The sequence below is a fragment of the Cebidichthys violaceus genome, unplaced genomic scaffold, assembly GCF_023349555.1.
Source record: "Cebidichthys violaceus isolate CVI_PGR_0920_01 unplaced genomic scaffold, fCebVio1.0.p SCAF_23, whole genome shotgun sequence".
In the NCBI taxonomy this organism is placed as follows: Eukaryota; Metazoa; Chordata; class Actinopteri; order Perciformes; family Stichaeidae; genus Cebidichthys; species Cebidichthys violaceus.
This window is the reverse complement of record NW_027176406.1, coordinates 10,563,763-10,580,713: the sequence shown is the minus strand read 5'-3', so window position 1 is coordinate 10,580,713 and position 16,951 is coordinate 10,563,763. Positions and strand designations below refer to the sequence as shown.

General features: G+C 41.6%; 1 protein-coding gene across 1 annotated transcript in view; it reads left to right on the top strand.

The window, feature by feature from the left end:
- The window catches only part of LOC137878416 (protein phosphatase 1 regulatory subunit 29), a 60,188-nt gene extending 44,694 nt beyond the window's left edge, over window positions 1-15,494 (top strand). The window contains exons 3-4 of the mRNA XM_068718715.1: window positions 6,216-6,895; window positions 7,345-15,494. Of these exons, the coding sequence (XP_068574816.1) occupies window positions 6,554-6,895; window positions 7,345-9,942 (2,940 nt within the window). The 5' untranslated portion in view covers window positions 6,216-6,553 and the 3' untranslated portion in view covers window positions 9,943-15,494. The remainder of the gene's footprint in view (window positions 1-6,215; window positions 6,896-7,344) is intronic.
- The last annotated feature ends 1,457 nt before the right edge of the window (window positions 15,495-16,951 follow it).

Genomic DNA, 16,951 nt, shown 5'->3' with positions numbered 1-16,951 from the left:
GACGGTGAAGTATGAATTATAGATCAAACCTCAGAGAGGTAGAACACTCTTTCCTCCACTATCCCTTACATTCCTCTCTGCCTTTTCTCTCTCTGTGTGCTTGTTCTGCTACCTCACTTTCCAAAGCTGGGCATTTTGCATCCTGGATCATCCTCATGATAATATAGTGCATCAAAAGTGATTTGTGTTTCAGCATCTGTGACTTTGTCTCTGTTCTGTGCGACTGTGAAAAATAAGATTGGGGAGGAATCAAAGATCAAACGCGGCGTCTCATCCGTTCTGTCTCCAGCTGTCTCTGCCACTGCCCTCTCTCGCTTCTCCCTCACTCTGCTCTTTCTGCCGTTCCTTTCTCATCTTCCTCATTTATTCATATTATCCTACATTCATTTTATCCTACTTGAGCAACAAATAGCTGCTCAAGATATAGGAATAAAGGGTCAGATGATCCAAACATTAATTTATAAACAAACATTGTAAAATGTATATACATGTTGTGTAGGAAGGACACTTGATGAAATGCAAAGAGTGAACAAGCAACATTTTGTTCAGCGTTGCTTAACAAAGTAGAACCGCTGCTTTTAGCAGGTTCCTCTTATGGCCACTGAGGAATGATCTGTTCCACTCACACATACTCACGGTAAAGCTCTCAGAGGAGCCTCATATGTCTGTAGTTGTGTTTGTCTCATCGCTCAGCCCTGTGTGAAGTGGAGAGGAAAGAGTGTTTTGCTCACAGACCCAACTTCTCCGCACCACACTGACTGTCCTCCGGGGAACTGGCCTGGCCATGGAGAAAGCATAACAACAGGGCAGACTGATGGGGAGAGAGCGATACGGGGAGAGATGAAAAAGAGAAAACTGGAGGAAATGAAGACGCCGTGACATATCAGGGCTTGTGGAGGGATTGGAGGAGTTGAGAGACAAGAAGAGATAGAGGGAGTGGTAGAGTAGAGAGATCAGGAGAAACATTGGAGGAGGAAGATAAAGAGCAAAAAGCAGGTGCAGACAGAACAAGGACTTTTTGGAGATTCTTGTCTACTTTGGTTGTTTGTGACAAACCAGTTTAGGGGGGTAATCCAAATCCCTTGGTTCCCCAATAAGCCAGGTTCAAGAAGACATCCACTGTGGGTGGGTATGCTTGTGTGTCTTTGGGTTTTCATATGTTTTTGTTTGTGTACTACCACCTATTTATAGCTTACACTACACTATAAATCTGTGCAAGAAGGGCTGAAAGGGGAATCAAAGGAGAAAGAGCAAAGTACTGAGCTGCTTGATGATGTTGTGGTTATGGCTGGGTGATATGGCCGAGATCTTCTATCACAAAATATGTCAGTTCATATCTCAATTATCATGTATCACGATACAGTTTAGCATGTTTTCTTGTAATTCAATAAATAAATAGTCTTTATGAAATAACAACATAGCAAAGCCTATTTGTTATGCTCCTCTGTGAATTAAATACTTGAGAAATGTAAAGTACTACTTTCTCAGTGTATTAAGGTATTAAGACCTTTAGTGCAAACTGAACATAACAGTTTCAAGTTATAGAGAAAGAATAAATAAATGCAATGTGCCACTACATATTTAATTATTATCTGTGAATAAAGCCATAGCATAGCTAAGACTTGCATGTTATGCCCTCTCTGTGATGGCAAAACCTTCCACATGCCAGCATCACAACGACAAGCGTAGTTCAACTGTCAAATATATTGCCGGGTCGCAGTTCTGCGCTGGTTTTTCATCATTGCGATAGAAACAATATTGAAAAGATATTGTTTCACAGTACACATCTTCATATTGCTCAGGTCTATTTGTAGTTACATATGGTGGAAAGCAGGGGTTAATAGGAGTGTGTGTGTGTGTGTGTGTGTGTGTGTGTGTGTGTGTGTGTGTGTGTGTGTGTGTGTGTGTGTGTGTGTGTGTGTGTGTGTGTGTGCGCACAAACAGTTGATTGACATGCTACATGCTGTATTGTTCCTCTGACATGAAAATCACTAAGCCGTCAGCTAAATAACCCATCATGCCACTTTGGCAGAACAGTTACCATAGTGACCTTAGTGACCTGAGTCACATCAAAACAGTGTGTTCTCTGCTGAGAACACACTGTTTTGATGCAATTTGTCCGCTGACTTATCAATATGTACGTATTAGACTATCCAGGTGGAACACAGCAAGTTGTATTTTCAGCTCTATTTTTACTTTTTCATAAAAAATAAATAGAATATTGCAATACGTATCATTTTTTATCGCAATATATTGCGATATATTGTGACATGTGTATCACGATACGTATTGTATCGTGAGGTGCTTGCCAATGCACAGCCCTAGATGTTATGACTGCCACTGCCTGGGGAAATCTCACTGATCTGTGTGCAGAGTGGCAACACTCACAAAGTTCCCATCTCCAAAGAAAATATAGAAATATGTAGAGTTTATTTGTAAATAATGTTTTATTAAATTATCTTTGTCATTAGGTTGTATAATTCAAAAGAAGTGTAAAAGTTCCATTAAGATTAAGTCTGCCATTAGCAGCCTCAAACCAAACGCCACAACACTGCACTGTCCAGTCCCACAACGTTAGCGTTACAAGTCTCTCTGTGAATGAATATTATGATCATAATTTATTGAGTAATGATTTGTTTTAGAATGTCATTACCGAATAATGAGACAGAAGGACCTTGTCCGGTGGACCTTTTTCACAGCATTCAGTTTGTCTCATCATAGGAAAAGCACAATGGTTCAGTTACAATCAGTATCTCACTTAGCCAGCATGCACGATACCAGGGCCTCCCCTAAGTGGAATGCAGCCATCATTACTGTTATTGAATACACCTGTGCTTTACTATGAAAAAGGTCTAATGCGTAATGAGCTGCTGCTTGAATAAATCAGGCTAATTACACACAGATTGTGAGCACAATTGAATAAAAGGCGCACTGCAAATTTGCCCTATACTCTCATATGCATACGTCTGCCTCTTTGTTTTGGCATGTCAGTTCAGTAGTTACATATATTATTCACAGGTGACACAATTTACAATGACAGCATAATTTGCAGCCGGCAGCACAAAGGTTTCCAGTGAATACATTTACATTTGGACTGAAAGTGGCCCAGCTCCAGGAGTCATGTTGGTAATAGAAAAGATATGGATCCTTTCCAATTCCTACACCTGCCTTGGTCAATGTTTATTGGATGCTGTTCGAATTCTGGGTATTATCATTATGGCAAATGAAGCAGAAGAGACACGTTGATTTGATGCGAATGCCAACAGCATCCTATTCTTTTACCATTAAAAGGCTTAATTGCCGCTGTCAATCATAGTTTCCATGGCAACAGTGAGGATCAATACGAGCATGTACGTTGGCTAACCCAGATTCTGTATTACATGAGGGAATGGGTCTGATGAAGTACACAGTATGGGATGGAAAATCTTGTCCTTCAATTTCAATTGTGCTTTAAAAGCTTTGTTCTAAGGATGGAAGAAAACAAGATGGATTATGTTAAATGTATTGTATGTATAAAAATCACTCATTTCTGGCTTAGATATTCTATTAGGCTAAAGTGCTGCGTTTCCAACAAGGGGTTTTGAAAACACACTGTGAAATGATTTGTCAGCCTCTACACTTTAGCTCTGTGTGATCCTCTCAGCAGAATTAATTCTTCACACAGGCATGGAGAAATCTCTCCGTACTCACTCGTTTAATTCTCCAAATGATGTGTACAGATGTGTTGTATATGGTGTGGATCTGGGGAAGCTACCCTACAGACCTTTCTTACAGTCAGTGATTACAACGTGCCAATAAAGGATGTTCAATGTTTAATTAACTCCAGTTGTATCACTTATTAGTAACTCCAGTTCTATCCTCTTTTATGGCAGTAATTTAATAACACGATGAGGCTTGTGATGAAAGGAGGATTTGTTTTATCGGATGTATTTCTGGATAAGTAGGACAGTCAGACACCTGCAGCTACCCTTGTGCCACCTGTTCACCTGTTACTTCTGCTGCTGTGACCTACTCACGTTAGAAGTCAGTATTTACTCCACAAATGCTGCCATGAAAAGAAGCCGCATAATTTCAATAAAAGAGCTTATCATCATTATCATGTCAAAAATGCAGACAAAAAATGTTTTACGTGAAGATGTTTTTATATAAAGATACAAAAACCATTTGTTTGCATGCATATAATTGAAGTCTGAACTTGCATGGACACATTAAGGACAAATATATCTCCAAATTTGAATGTAAACAAATCTTAAAATGCAGCAGCAGTCTGCAGCAGGGAAGAAAAAAGTTTGATCCGTCCTACATTTTTGCAGTTACAAATGGTTATGAGTCATGCTCTTTCCCTTTGAGACAGGTGTTCTGCATGTCCCACATTCCTAATTATATAATCATATCCCCAAACGAGCATACACACAGACCTACCGTGCTTCCTGACTCCCTCATGTGAACCCTCTGGGTTTCCCTATGTGGAGCACCAAATGAGATCATGTCTCATGTCGAGGGGATAAGCCTCAGACAACAGAGCCAGAGCTATCAATTGCAAGGGAGTGTCCCAATACATGCATGTGTGTAGAGCTGTATAGAGACTAGAACAGGAATAGTAGAATCTATAACGTGTGCAGATAGTATGTGTCCATGTCGGGGTAAAGATTTAAAAACGTGTCCCAGCTGAAGTAGCAAATGTTTTTTTTTTGTGATTTATGATATTTAGGCTAATGCTATGCTCACAACTGCCCAACTATTTGAAATGTGCCTTATTGTTTAGCCAAGAAAAACAAAGATGTGTGGGTGTCTACTTCATATTGTACACATTTTGATGAATCTTTTTTCTTTATACCCATCTGTTATATCAATCTGTCAAACTCATTGACAAACAAATGTGTTTTCATCTCCTTTGCTCTGTTTCTGCCTAATAACAGGGGGCAGGTAACCTAGCAGGTGTCTAAGATTGTTCTTTACAATAGTGTGACATTTCACACTTTAGGTATTACAACTGTCTGTAGTAATAAGAAGATTAAAAAAGAGGATGGACCTGATTCTGTGCTGGCCTCTCGGGGGAGTGTGCACCGGAATAGACTGGAATGAGTTCAATTCTCTCTCGGAATTAGAAAGAAGTCTGAATTTGGAGCACAAGGAAGAAATCTAGTCTGTTCCTCTGAGAAGGAGAGGTTTTCTTTGTTGTTTTCCTGGAATGATGATGGAAATCGAGAGAATGTAAACCAGAGGGAATGTGGGCTGAAAGACGGAAGATGAGAGAGTGCTACCCATAGATGGACAAAATGTATCATATCATAAATAGCATACCATTCTGGTGCTGTTCAGAAGCCATCTTGATAACTTTAGCTTGTATGTCTCTACGAGTATATCTGAGCATACATGAACACTCCTAAATGAGAACATGCATGTGTTTGAGTGCGTACATCTGTGTGCATTTCAGTGTGCATGTTTGTGTAATGTGTGTGTAATTGTAAGTATGTTTCCCCCAGCTGCTGAGCCGGCAGGAGGACAATGTCTGTCATGATGCAACAGGCAGCTAATCCTCTCCTTATGTAAATGTTTGACTGCTATTCAAATGACATGCAGATGGGATAGAGAGCTTAGGTTTTGGCAGGGTAGTGTCCTAACAAGGAATGTCTGTGGAGACAATGTGCTGTCAGCTTTTGGGTGATTAATGCTGCACTTTGCTTTTAAAAAAGAAGTTATCGTCCCCTGAGGACTGAGAAGAGATTGGCAGGAGTGTGCATGTAGGTATACGCCAAAGCTAAATGACCTCATAGCCTTACTAGGTGGGGGACCAAGGGGGGGGGATGACTAAGTGCAGATGCAGCAGACTAAAAGGGGAGCCGTTGGGGCAATGTAGCATGCGTGTATTAACATAATGAGAAAGAACACTAGCTGAGGAAAAAGTGTGGAACAAGCCTTGAGGAAAATTGAGATTGATTTTAGGATGCCTGCAGGTTCCATGAATAGAATAATTCTAAGATGATGAAATGTTATAGGAATTTGGTGGAGTCTGAAGTCATTTACCATTCATTTAGATTCAAGATTCAAAATTGTTTATTTGTGCATCCTTCAGTACATTCGTGCAAAAAGTGCAGGCAACATAATATATACAGTGGGAGGATTTAACACTACAACACAAATATTTTAAAAAGGAATTTTAAAAAAAACTGTCTTTTACAAAAAAATATCTTTTTTTGTATTCTCCTCCACAGATTTTCCGTTATTCCAAGGATCCATCCATTTGAGTGAGTCACAGCTGATGCCAAAGGAGAGACTATGAAGACGAGCCGTGTCGCTCCGCATTGCAGCCCAAAAAGATATGACATAACATGGGTCCCCTGCTAATAACCATGATGACCTTCAAGCTGTGACTGCAATTGTGAAGCCTTCATCCCTTATTCAGCACCCAACCCAGACCCTATTCCTCTTTGGAAACCCTTCCTAGCAACTGTTTTTGCTTTCCTTTCTCCTGCAAACACGACCTCCTTTCCTACCTGCACCTACATTTTTCTCCTTAATAATTATAGCTTTCCCTCTTTCTGACTGCATCATGCAGGGTGCTTCTACCACCTCCACTCTACTATTTCTTATTCTCCCTTCCCTCCTATTTTTCTCCTTCTTTCCCCAAATGATCAATGGGGACTGCTGGCTCATTGAGGGGGACAAAGGCTATGTGTGGCTGGCTATCTGCAGTCAGAACCAGCCGCCGTACGAGACTATCCCCCAGCACATCAACAACACTGTCCATGACTTGAGATTGAATGAGAACAAGCTGAAAGCTGTGCTCTTCAGCTCCATGTATCGCTTCACCAACCTGACTGACCTCAACCTCACCAAGAATGAAATCAGCTATGTTGAGGATGGAGCCTTTGCAGGACAAGCCAACCTACAGGTGAAAGGGGAATGGATGATTACAGCTTTGAGCTTAACACAAGAATGTAGTTCACAAAGCATTAAACCTTAGTTTGACACAAGGACTTTTTTTTACCATTTAGCAGTGGCTTGAGTACGATTTTGATTGATTGTAAAATTATACTTTCAGAAAATTAGATGCTTAATTCTTTAACATGTCATTGAAGTATGTTTCAGTGGATTTAATTTGGATATTGAGTGGCACTTTATTGTCTCAAAATCTTTGCTTAATGCCTTAAACATGCATTAGAGGGAGACCATAATGAATTGGTAATGAACTCTGTTCTAGGAAATGCTGCAGCATGATTGAATCTCATTTATTAAGTCAGATTCAATTTCTTTGAGTACAAATTACAAATTATGACTAAAACTAGGCCCGCAATATAAAAAGAAAAAAATGCACAAATGCTTCTTCTGTGTTTTTCTCAGGTTCTTCAACTGGGCTACAACAAGTTGACAAACTTAACTGAGGGTATGATGAGAGGGCTCGGTCGCATGCAATGCCTCTTCCTCCAGCACAACCTCATTGAGGTTATTGCCAGCAATGCATTCTGGGAGTGCCCCAGTCTCAGCAGCATTGACCTGTCGTCCAACAAACTTGGCCGCATTGACCCATCCACATTCACAGTCCTCAGTCGGCTGATGGTGTGTGAACTGGCAGCAAATCCATTCCATTGCGGCTGTGATCTTTACACCTTCCTCACCTGGTTGGAGTCCTTCAACAATGTAACACACACCTACGATCGCCTCCAGTGTGAGACGCCCCGGGAGATGTTTGGCTACCCCTTACTAATCGCTGCTGGCCATGCTGGTCGGAATGCAAAAAACATTTTGTACCATCACTGCCGAGATGGAGTGATGATTCCAGGAATGACCTCTCTCCCACCAGATCTGGATGGTCCTTCCGGGATGGGACCAGAGATGTTTGGTGGTGTGGGGCCATACCACCAGCCCACCACCTCTTCCTCATCAACTGAACACAGCTTCATTCCCAGCATCAAGCTCCATCATTTCTCTTTGTCATCAGCCTCTCTCCTTGTGCAGATTCCAAATCCCTTCAGCAAAATGTATATTCTAACACAATACAACCACACATTTGTGTCTGACGTCATGAATTTGAAACACAAGAAGGAGATGATCACCCTCAACAAGCTCAAGCCACACACCAATTACACCTTCTGTGTAGCATCCATCCGGAACTCTCAACGTTACAACCATACCTGCCTCCAGTTTTCCACCCGGGCTCAAGATCAAGATGAAATGCTCCCCACACCTTCCACTACTACTCACTACATAATGACCATTGTCGGCTGCCTTTTTGGCATGCTCATTGTTTTAGGCTTTGTCTACTATTGTCTACGTAAGAAACGGATGCATGATGAAAAGAGGAAGTCCATCTGCGTCAAAAAAACTATATTGGAAATGCGCTATGGACCAGAAGTGGCAGCAGCAGTGGCAAACGATCCATTGGCAGTCCACAAGCTTCAAGAGCAGTCCAGAGAGCATCCCCAGTATCAGCACCACCATGGAGGCAAACTTCCCATGTCTGCATCCTCGAGCTCGGGAATGCTCCACTCAGCCAACACCAGTTCCTCCAGACTTTCCTCTATCCCGCAAGATAGAGGATGGCAAGAAAAGATGGCCACTGCCTTTTCAGAGGCCATGGCTACAAGTAAAGGAAACTATATGGATATCAGAACTGGTGGGGCGGGGATGGAGAGGGTGGGAGATGGTGGGCATGGAGGGATGGACTTGAGGGACGATGATGTAACTGATGTTGGGGATGACTCCGATGATGACGGACATGGCTCAGCATCGGAGATTTCCACCATTGCCATGGAGGTAGACAAGGTTAACCAGATCATTAACAACTGCATTGATGCACTCAAACTGGATGCAGCAGCAGTTGCTGCTTCAGGGGCCTCTACTAACTCTACAGCCTGCTCCAATCCCACCTCCCCTCCCCCCACCAGCACGTCCTCCCTTACTCGTGGCCTAATCCCACTCTCCCAAGGGGTGACAGAGACGTGCCAAGTCATTGCTCCCAACAAAATACCCCCTCCGCCTCCACTCCCTGCCTTGAATGCCCCTCTCTCTGAGCGCCCAGGGATCAGTGGTGGTGGCTTTGTCATCTCTCCCCCCTACAGGCCCCCCCCACCAGCCACTGCTGTACGTCCCATTCAACGGCAAATGAGTGCAGATGCAGCTGTGGTTATTGTAAATGCTGTGAAGAAACAGTGCAGCACCACGTCTTGTGGCTCTATGGGTCGGGACAGGGACCGCGGAGGAGCTAGGGTGTATAGCCTGGATGTTCCTGAGCCTCGGAGCCCAGATGCCTGTAATCAACAACAGCAGCAGTACCAAGACCGAGCCAGTCCTGTGGGCTGTGGGGAGCCCCTGGAGAGGCTGCCTTTAGTGAGGAGTGGGAGCTGCTGTGGAGGGGGTGGTGGTGGTTGCGACAGTGGTGGTGTTGGTGCCCAACATCAGGACAACCAGAAGCAACACCATTACCATCAACAGCAGCAATTACAACAACAACAACAACAACAACAACAACAACAACAACAACAACAACAACAACAACAACAACAACAACAACAACAACAACAACAACAACAACAGCAGCAACAGCAGCTGGAGGTGCAGCAGGACTACCACTGCTCGGAGCACCGCCACTCCGTCCCAGCTCTGTATTATGAAGGCTCCCACCAAGGCTCCCCAGCCCAGAAGGTTTCCTTCCTGAAGCCCCTGACGCGCTCCCGCAGGGATGCAGCATCTTACTCCCAGCTTTCGCCTGCCCGCCACCATTCCAGTTACTCCGGCTACTCCTCCAGCCCAGAGTACTCCTCCGAGAGCTCACTGCGGATCTGGGAGCGCTTTCGTCCCTACCGGAAAGGCCAGCGCGATGAGGCCTGTTATGTGACGGCCGGAAATGCCCTTAGAAAAAAGGTGCAGTTCGCTAAAGGCGAGGACCTGCATGACATCCTTGATTACTGGAAGGGTGTGTCAGCGCAGCAGAAGCTGTGACTGACAGACCAGAGATAGGTTTTTTGGGAAAAAGAGTTTTGGAGACTTTTTCCTGTTAGGCCTATGGGCCAGAGAAACGATATGAAGATCACGAGGAGAAAAATGTAGGACAAAATTTTGCCTTTGGGTTTTTTTGTTTTTTGGCATGCTAGGTGTATAGAATATTGTGCTAAAGCAAGGACTGCGAAACCGTGCCTGGGATATGAGAGTCATTATGGTGTTTTATTTGACACGTCATTGTAGCACCATTTCTGGATCATTCTCATTTAGTGTTTATGTTTTTTTATTTACAGTATAGCACAGGGAGCAAATGCCAACTGTGTAATTTAGTACTGTTTAAGTGATCAAGTTTTGTGATCATATAAACCGTCTTCATCAGTGCCATGTTTTCATCTATGGGTAATCAAAGAAAGTAGATACTGATATCCTTCATTTGAAGCTTGTGTTATCCAATTTGTTGTTTCCTATTTGGTATTGGGTGCTCTGTCAATTTGCAGTATGCACTTGAATATGTTAAGACTAAGTGAAGGGAGACTGGCGGGTGAGATCTATGCTCGGTAACAAGTGACCACATGCCATTTAGAGATCAGAGTTGACAAATGCAGACCCTATCTCGCTTCCATGACGTCATTCATGCAGCTGAGGTATTTGCATGTCAATAACATCTGTCACACAGCAGGAAATTCAAATTTGGAAAGAAGTGAACAAATTAACAATGAGTATACAGTCAAGTGGGCTTGAAGGTCCAGCAGCATAAGGAAATCATGATAGAATGATTAAAGTAAAATAGTGCTGTGATTGCACCCTGAAGTGTTCAACACATCTTCTCAACTAACACTCTTCCATGTTCAATGAGTGATGTAAAGAATGTTGTCCAAGCATTAACCCAAGTAAATATCAGAACTGTGAACGTAATTTGAATTTGAGTACAGGAGGCAAAAATATTGCTCCTTTATGAAGGTAATTAGATGCTACTTATGTGTATAATAGGGAAATAAGCTCACACAGTCCCATTACAAAAAAAGGCATGACCCATATTTGACAAGAGAGCAAGAGAATTTGAAAGCGAGAGGGGGTATAAAAGAAAAAGCAAGCAAGGATATAAGTCATTTTTCTGCAGCCACTGTGAATGTAAGTAGATTACAAGCAGGTTATGGGGAAATCTCTTTATATCATTCAATGTGAGCACCACAGTACATTCCAAAACCTTTCTCCAACACTAAAGTGGAACGAGGCACAGAGGGAAAGGACACTTCTAATTACTGCCAACATGTCTGTTCTGTTCTGGAAATTGATGCTATTGTTGTCTATTGATAACCTAATTAGTCAACTCGTGACAGGCATGTTTGCTTGCACTTTACGCCTCATGGTTGTGTGTGTGTGTGGCTGTGTGGTACACAGTGGTCAGTGTAAGTGGGTGTTGGCATGCCTTGTCAGATTATATTGTATGTGCCCAATTTGACTTTAATTATTAGCTGTCATATCTTGCCAATTGGCTGGTTGTTTGAGTCTAAACAATACTAGATTATTAATGGCATGGACAAATGTACAAGTATCAACAATGTTCGTTGTATTTGCCCAGACATACATCACTTGACCGTGATGCTATACCACAGTAGTGCAGTGCCTCTTGCTAACACAGCCATGATCCAATCTCCATTATTGTATAGTACTATCCATCCACCTGGCTTTTTTCTATTGAAATGATCTATTCGTGATTTTCCTAAACGATAGTGTCATTGCCTGGCAAAAGGCAAAAGGCCTCCTGCTTACCCAAAGTGCTGGGCAGCCTTTACTTTTTTTTGCAATCATTAGCTAACATACACAATCTGAGACCCTAAAAATGTGAAACCCGAATCAATGTTCCTTGCTCCACATTGTTTTGTTAAGGGTTATATTCCAGAGAAAATGAGATATAGTGACAAGTTTAATTTCGGAACATTTTTATCTCTCTTTTGAGCCTCACTTCTATCCTGTGTATGATGTTGAGTTGGCGCACCTCCCACTGCCTTCCCTGCTCTCACAGCTCCAATGGGTTATGGGTGCAGCATGAGACATGAACATGTCCTGTTGCGTTTTATTAAATGAGAAAAGTGAGAAATTGCCTTTCTTGCAGGGAGGGCTTGGGGTTGCGCAGCACACATCAACACTGCTTTTCCTCTTTCTCGGAGCAGTTGATTTTTTTAGCATGCACTTGACTCCTCTGAATAAATGGAGGTTGAACAGGTGTGCAAAATATGAGAGGGCAGTTCCATTCAAACTACAATTGAGAGTCTGTGCCGGTCTGGCTCTCCACACATGTGCATTTCCTGATCCTTCCTTCATTCCAGTTGGTAGAGTTTTAATGCACCATAAAGAAGTTTACCAGGAGTTCAACGGCATTTGGCTGTCTTTGTATTTCTTCAAAGGACTGTTTGTTTAAATGTGGGTAATGGAACATCTCCTTGCAAAAACTCTCTTAAAAACAAGTATCTCATTTTGTTATCTTCTTCTTGGCAAATCAGCGAGAGGTGCTTAGCCACCAACTGGACTGGAGTGTGGAACAAAACTGGAGCATGCACCGTCTGCGCACATGCTATTCATACATTCCATGCGGTCACAACTTTTTGACTGCATGCAGATGTTCACCCTAACGGATGGCTGGATGACGGTATTTACATCACGCTGACCAAAGCGGACCCATGCAGAAAGTATGAATTGACCTTATTGGTATCTCCACATTGATCTGTGTGTTTCCGCCTCCCTCTTTGTTTTCAGTTATCTCTGTCTCCTTTTCCTTGGTTTATAAAGATGTTTGCATACAGTCAGGAGTCAGAGTTCTCCTGTGAATGGACCACATTAATTCAGCAGCCTCACTGTCACCATTTAGAAAAAGCTGGGAGGCACCAGCTCTCCTTCCGTATATGATAAAGCACCATGTGATGAACATACAGTCTGGGAAATGTCTCCCGCTGATCTTCTGTTAACTGATATGAGCAGTTTTCCAAGAGAACTCGTTACTGTGATTGACTCAGACAAATCAGAGGAAAAGATTATCTTTGCTGGTACGTTCTGTGAAGGAACGTGGTGTGTTTAACTCCCCACATCATCAACTGCCATGACAAGTTTACAGAAATGGACACTGAGGATAAGTGTGACAGCAGTAATATCAGGATTGCGCATCATTTCAGCTGCCATTCATGTTTATCTATGTGACAAGATGTAATGTGACAGAAAATCCTGATTATTACTGTTTTCATGGATGATTTTTGAACTCATACATTCTCTATTTTAATCAACACCATTGTATTTTTCAGGAAATAGATTTTCAGGGGGACAGATGTGTGTTCAAGTGCTCTTCTGCTCAAATTTCATTTACACATTTGTTTGAATGAAAGTCTAAGATGATACAGCATTACTGGCCAATCAGAGGACATCGTCAATGCTGGTGGGAGAAGGGCCAATCTTTCTAATGATTTATATACTCTGTTTTCACCACGACTCAAATGAGTGCTATTGTTGAGGGGATATTGAGTTTCTCCGCCTGCTGCCAAAATAACCACAAGACAAGATGGAAATGAAGACTGCTTTACACAAAATACATATTTGTTCTATATCTACAATTTTAACTTTCGAAAAACACAGGACGCAATAGTGTAATAGCCTGCTGAATTATTCAAATCTCAAGCAGTACCAGACATATTTACCCAGTAACCATGTCATTTCTTCAGTTGTTTTGTCCCACAAAGCCAGCACCAAACAAAAACTAAAAACCTTCTCTTCCTTCTCATGCTGCTCATATCCTCGTTGAACCCCTGGAGGGTGGCTCACACACTGATCAATGGTCCTTTTTGTAGCACCCTCCTTGTTGTTTGTCTCAGAGCCACAGGAAAGCCAGACGTGAGAAAGCCATCTAATGTGCTATTAATGTTTAATCCTTTTTTTGTGGGAGTCTGGCTTAGGTCTCTTCCCTTATCTGTGCATACCACCAGAAAATCACAGATGCTTTCAGTTTCTAGTTAACATGCTAATCCTTTGATGCTCTCTGATATTTAAAGCTTGGCCCGATTAAACTAAACTCTAGTTTCTTAAATAATGAATCAGAGCCAAAAATTGGGTGTGGGTTTACGTCTAATCAGTTTCTAAATTACTAAAGGAGTTAAATGCTTCTATTATCAAAGACCAGAGTAAAAAGCTTCGGTCCTCCCTCGACACGGTTCACTTTTTACCCATGTGATCCGTCATTGCTTTTATGAGCGATCATCCCCGTTTGGGGGCTAATGTGAGGCTGCAATACTAATCGCAAAAACTGAAAAATCTGTGTAGTCATTCTTTTGCTTGATCATTTGCTGGAACATCTCACGAAGCAGAAGAAAAATAAACACAAATCTGTGTGTGCACAAAACACACACACACACATACACACACTCAAGAGTAGACGGCAAAACTGGAAAATAAAGAAGTGAGTCAGAATGAGTTACAGTCTGACTCAACTAAAATCACTCTTTTTTTTCCTGAAAGGCAGGTAATGGGCAAGGTCTTCAAAGAGAGGAGAGCACTAAGAGAGGGGTTTGGGCTAAATGCGGGCAGACATAAAAGATGCGGCAGCATGGCTGCACTAAAACTTACCATGCATGATTCATTGTGCTGCTGCAAATGAACCATTACAAACACACACACACACACGCACGCATAACAGGAGCATATTGTGGGAACAACAAAATATTCGCAAAACTTCGGCATTTTCTGACAACTGAAAGCAGCTTCTTTAAAGCCTTAAGGAGGACAGCTTCATTTCCACTTGATTTCAAGGCAGGTGACAGACAGGTATTACTGTGGACACTGACAAGTTGGCCGCAAATCCTTCCATTTGGTATCTTCAGACCTTTTGTCCAACAGTCTATTAAGTCCATTAGCTTACTGTGTGGGAGATTAGCCTGAGTGGATAATGTGACAAATTTGATAAATGGGAAACTGTACTGTGTGTCCCCTCATGATAGCCACAGAAGACATAAAAATTAAACGCATGCCATTTTTAGAAATGTAACACTAATGTGAAATTGTATTTATCTAAAGAATGAAAAAGAAGTCAGTTGAGACAAATGAAATATGTCTTGGCGTGACTGATTTCTTGGTCACTCTTTAATGAGGCAGCTCTGACAGGCTGAGCACTGCCAACGCTGCCTTTTCAACTGCCAAGCAGCACTCTAAATAAGAGTTTATGTTGAAAGCATTCCCTGACTTCATCACAATGTAGCAGACTACACATGTTCAACTCATCTCTAATTTAACAACCGTGCTGGTAAAATACTCGTAAGCTATTTCAAGCTTTAAAAAAAAAAACACAGGGATGGATTTTGGACTTCTTTGTTAGCGTTTAAAAGGTTGAGAGACCTCTTATAATTCTTAAAAAAAAAGTATTCTGAGCAGAAGAGCATTTGGAAATTCTGTGAGTATTGTAAGCCAAATAGAGGTTTGCCACCTGATTGGACCCTTTTTCAACACTTTTTACACACACACACACACACACACACACACACACACACACACACACACACACACACACACACACAAATGACATGTTTATTTACACTTATGCATTAACTCTGCAAGGTTTAGTTTCCAAAGATGGATAAAGGACTTAAAGAATCTATGAAATATCTGTGAATTTTGTACACTAGATAAAAGATAAAAAAAAAATACTACGGTTTAATTAAAAAAAAAAAAATGCTTCTATGGATGTTTTATACTCAGCCTGATCTCTTGATATGTCTGTGTGTTTCTCTCTTTTCAGTTGGCTGTTTGTCTTTGTTTCTTTTTTTTAGGTTTTTATTTGGTGGGTGGGGTGGGTTGGTTATCGGGAACCAAGGGATGGACTTTTAGTACTTGCAATGATATATGTCATAAAGGTTTAAAAACAGAGAAAGCTTAACATAGTGTACTACATAAAAGAAAAGTTGTTATATTTGCATGACTCCCTGTATTTTTTGAGAGACAAAAATATATTGTTGTGTACAATGAGTGGACGTACATTGAAAACAAAAACTGTAGGGGCTGAAATACAGTTGTGTCAAGTACCTTTGATTTTAACATTTAGGTTTCAGCCGTTTTTTTTATTCTCTGTGACGTTTTCTATTTACATTCTTACCTATTGGTTTTCATTTGGGTACTTGTATTATATACTCACACTGCAGTTACCATTACTACTCTTTTTGCCACAGGCTGTTGGAGTGTGCAGCACAAAAATGTCTGAGGCTAGTGGGTGTTTACATCCATCTGTTATGAGAAACTGCACTCTGTTCTTCTCTGTTGCAAAGATTATTTTCCATGGCAGACATGCAAAGCTATCTTCTTTGGCTTGAGGCGCGGCCCTGTCACAGTTTGTGGTTGTATCATCTCCTAACTCAGCCGTCTCCTCTGTGGAAAAAAAAAAGAAAAAAAGAAAAAAGATTTTGACATAATATGTGACAATATATGTTCAAAGAAGAGTGACTGCAGATTGTCTAATGGTTGTTAACCTAATCCCAATCAGAAGTCGCTGGCAAATCAATGCAGCATCAGCAGCTTCTCCCTCAGCCTCAGTTAAAGCAGTGGTTCCTCTGCTCTCACTGCCTGCTGGTTTCCTATCCAACTTGTTAATTGAATTCATCTTACATCCAGCCAGTTGTAAATCACTCTTTTATCATTTTTATTATGCACTATATTATACACTCTGTCTTCTGCTGAACAGCTTTTTGTGTGCACAGAAAAGACTGCAACTCGACTTGATTAAAAAAAAGACTAGATAGCTGTTCCGCTGTAGAAACTAAAACCATATGTCACGTCAAAATGACAAGTCCTTATCAACATGAATACAGTCAGTAGAGGAGCGTTTATATTCCACAGCACTCAAAAAACATCTGATATGCATCTGTTTTTAGAAAGAAACAAATGAAGTATAATTGGTTCCAGTAGAACCTTTGAAGGAGGCAGAGTCTTGAGTACATTTCATTTGGCACCCATCTAATAATGCATTGGAAGCACCTACTAG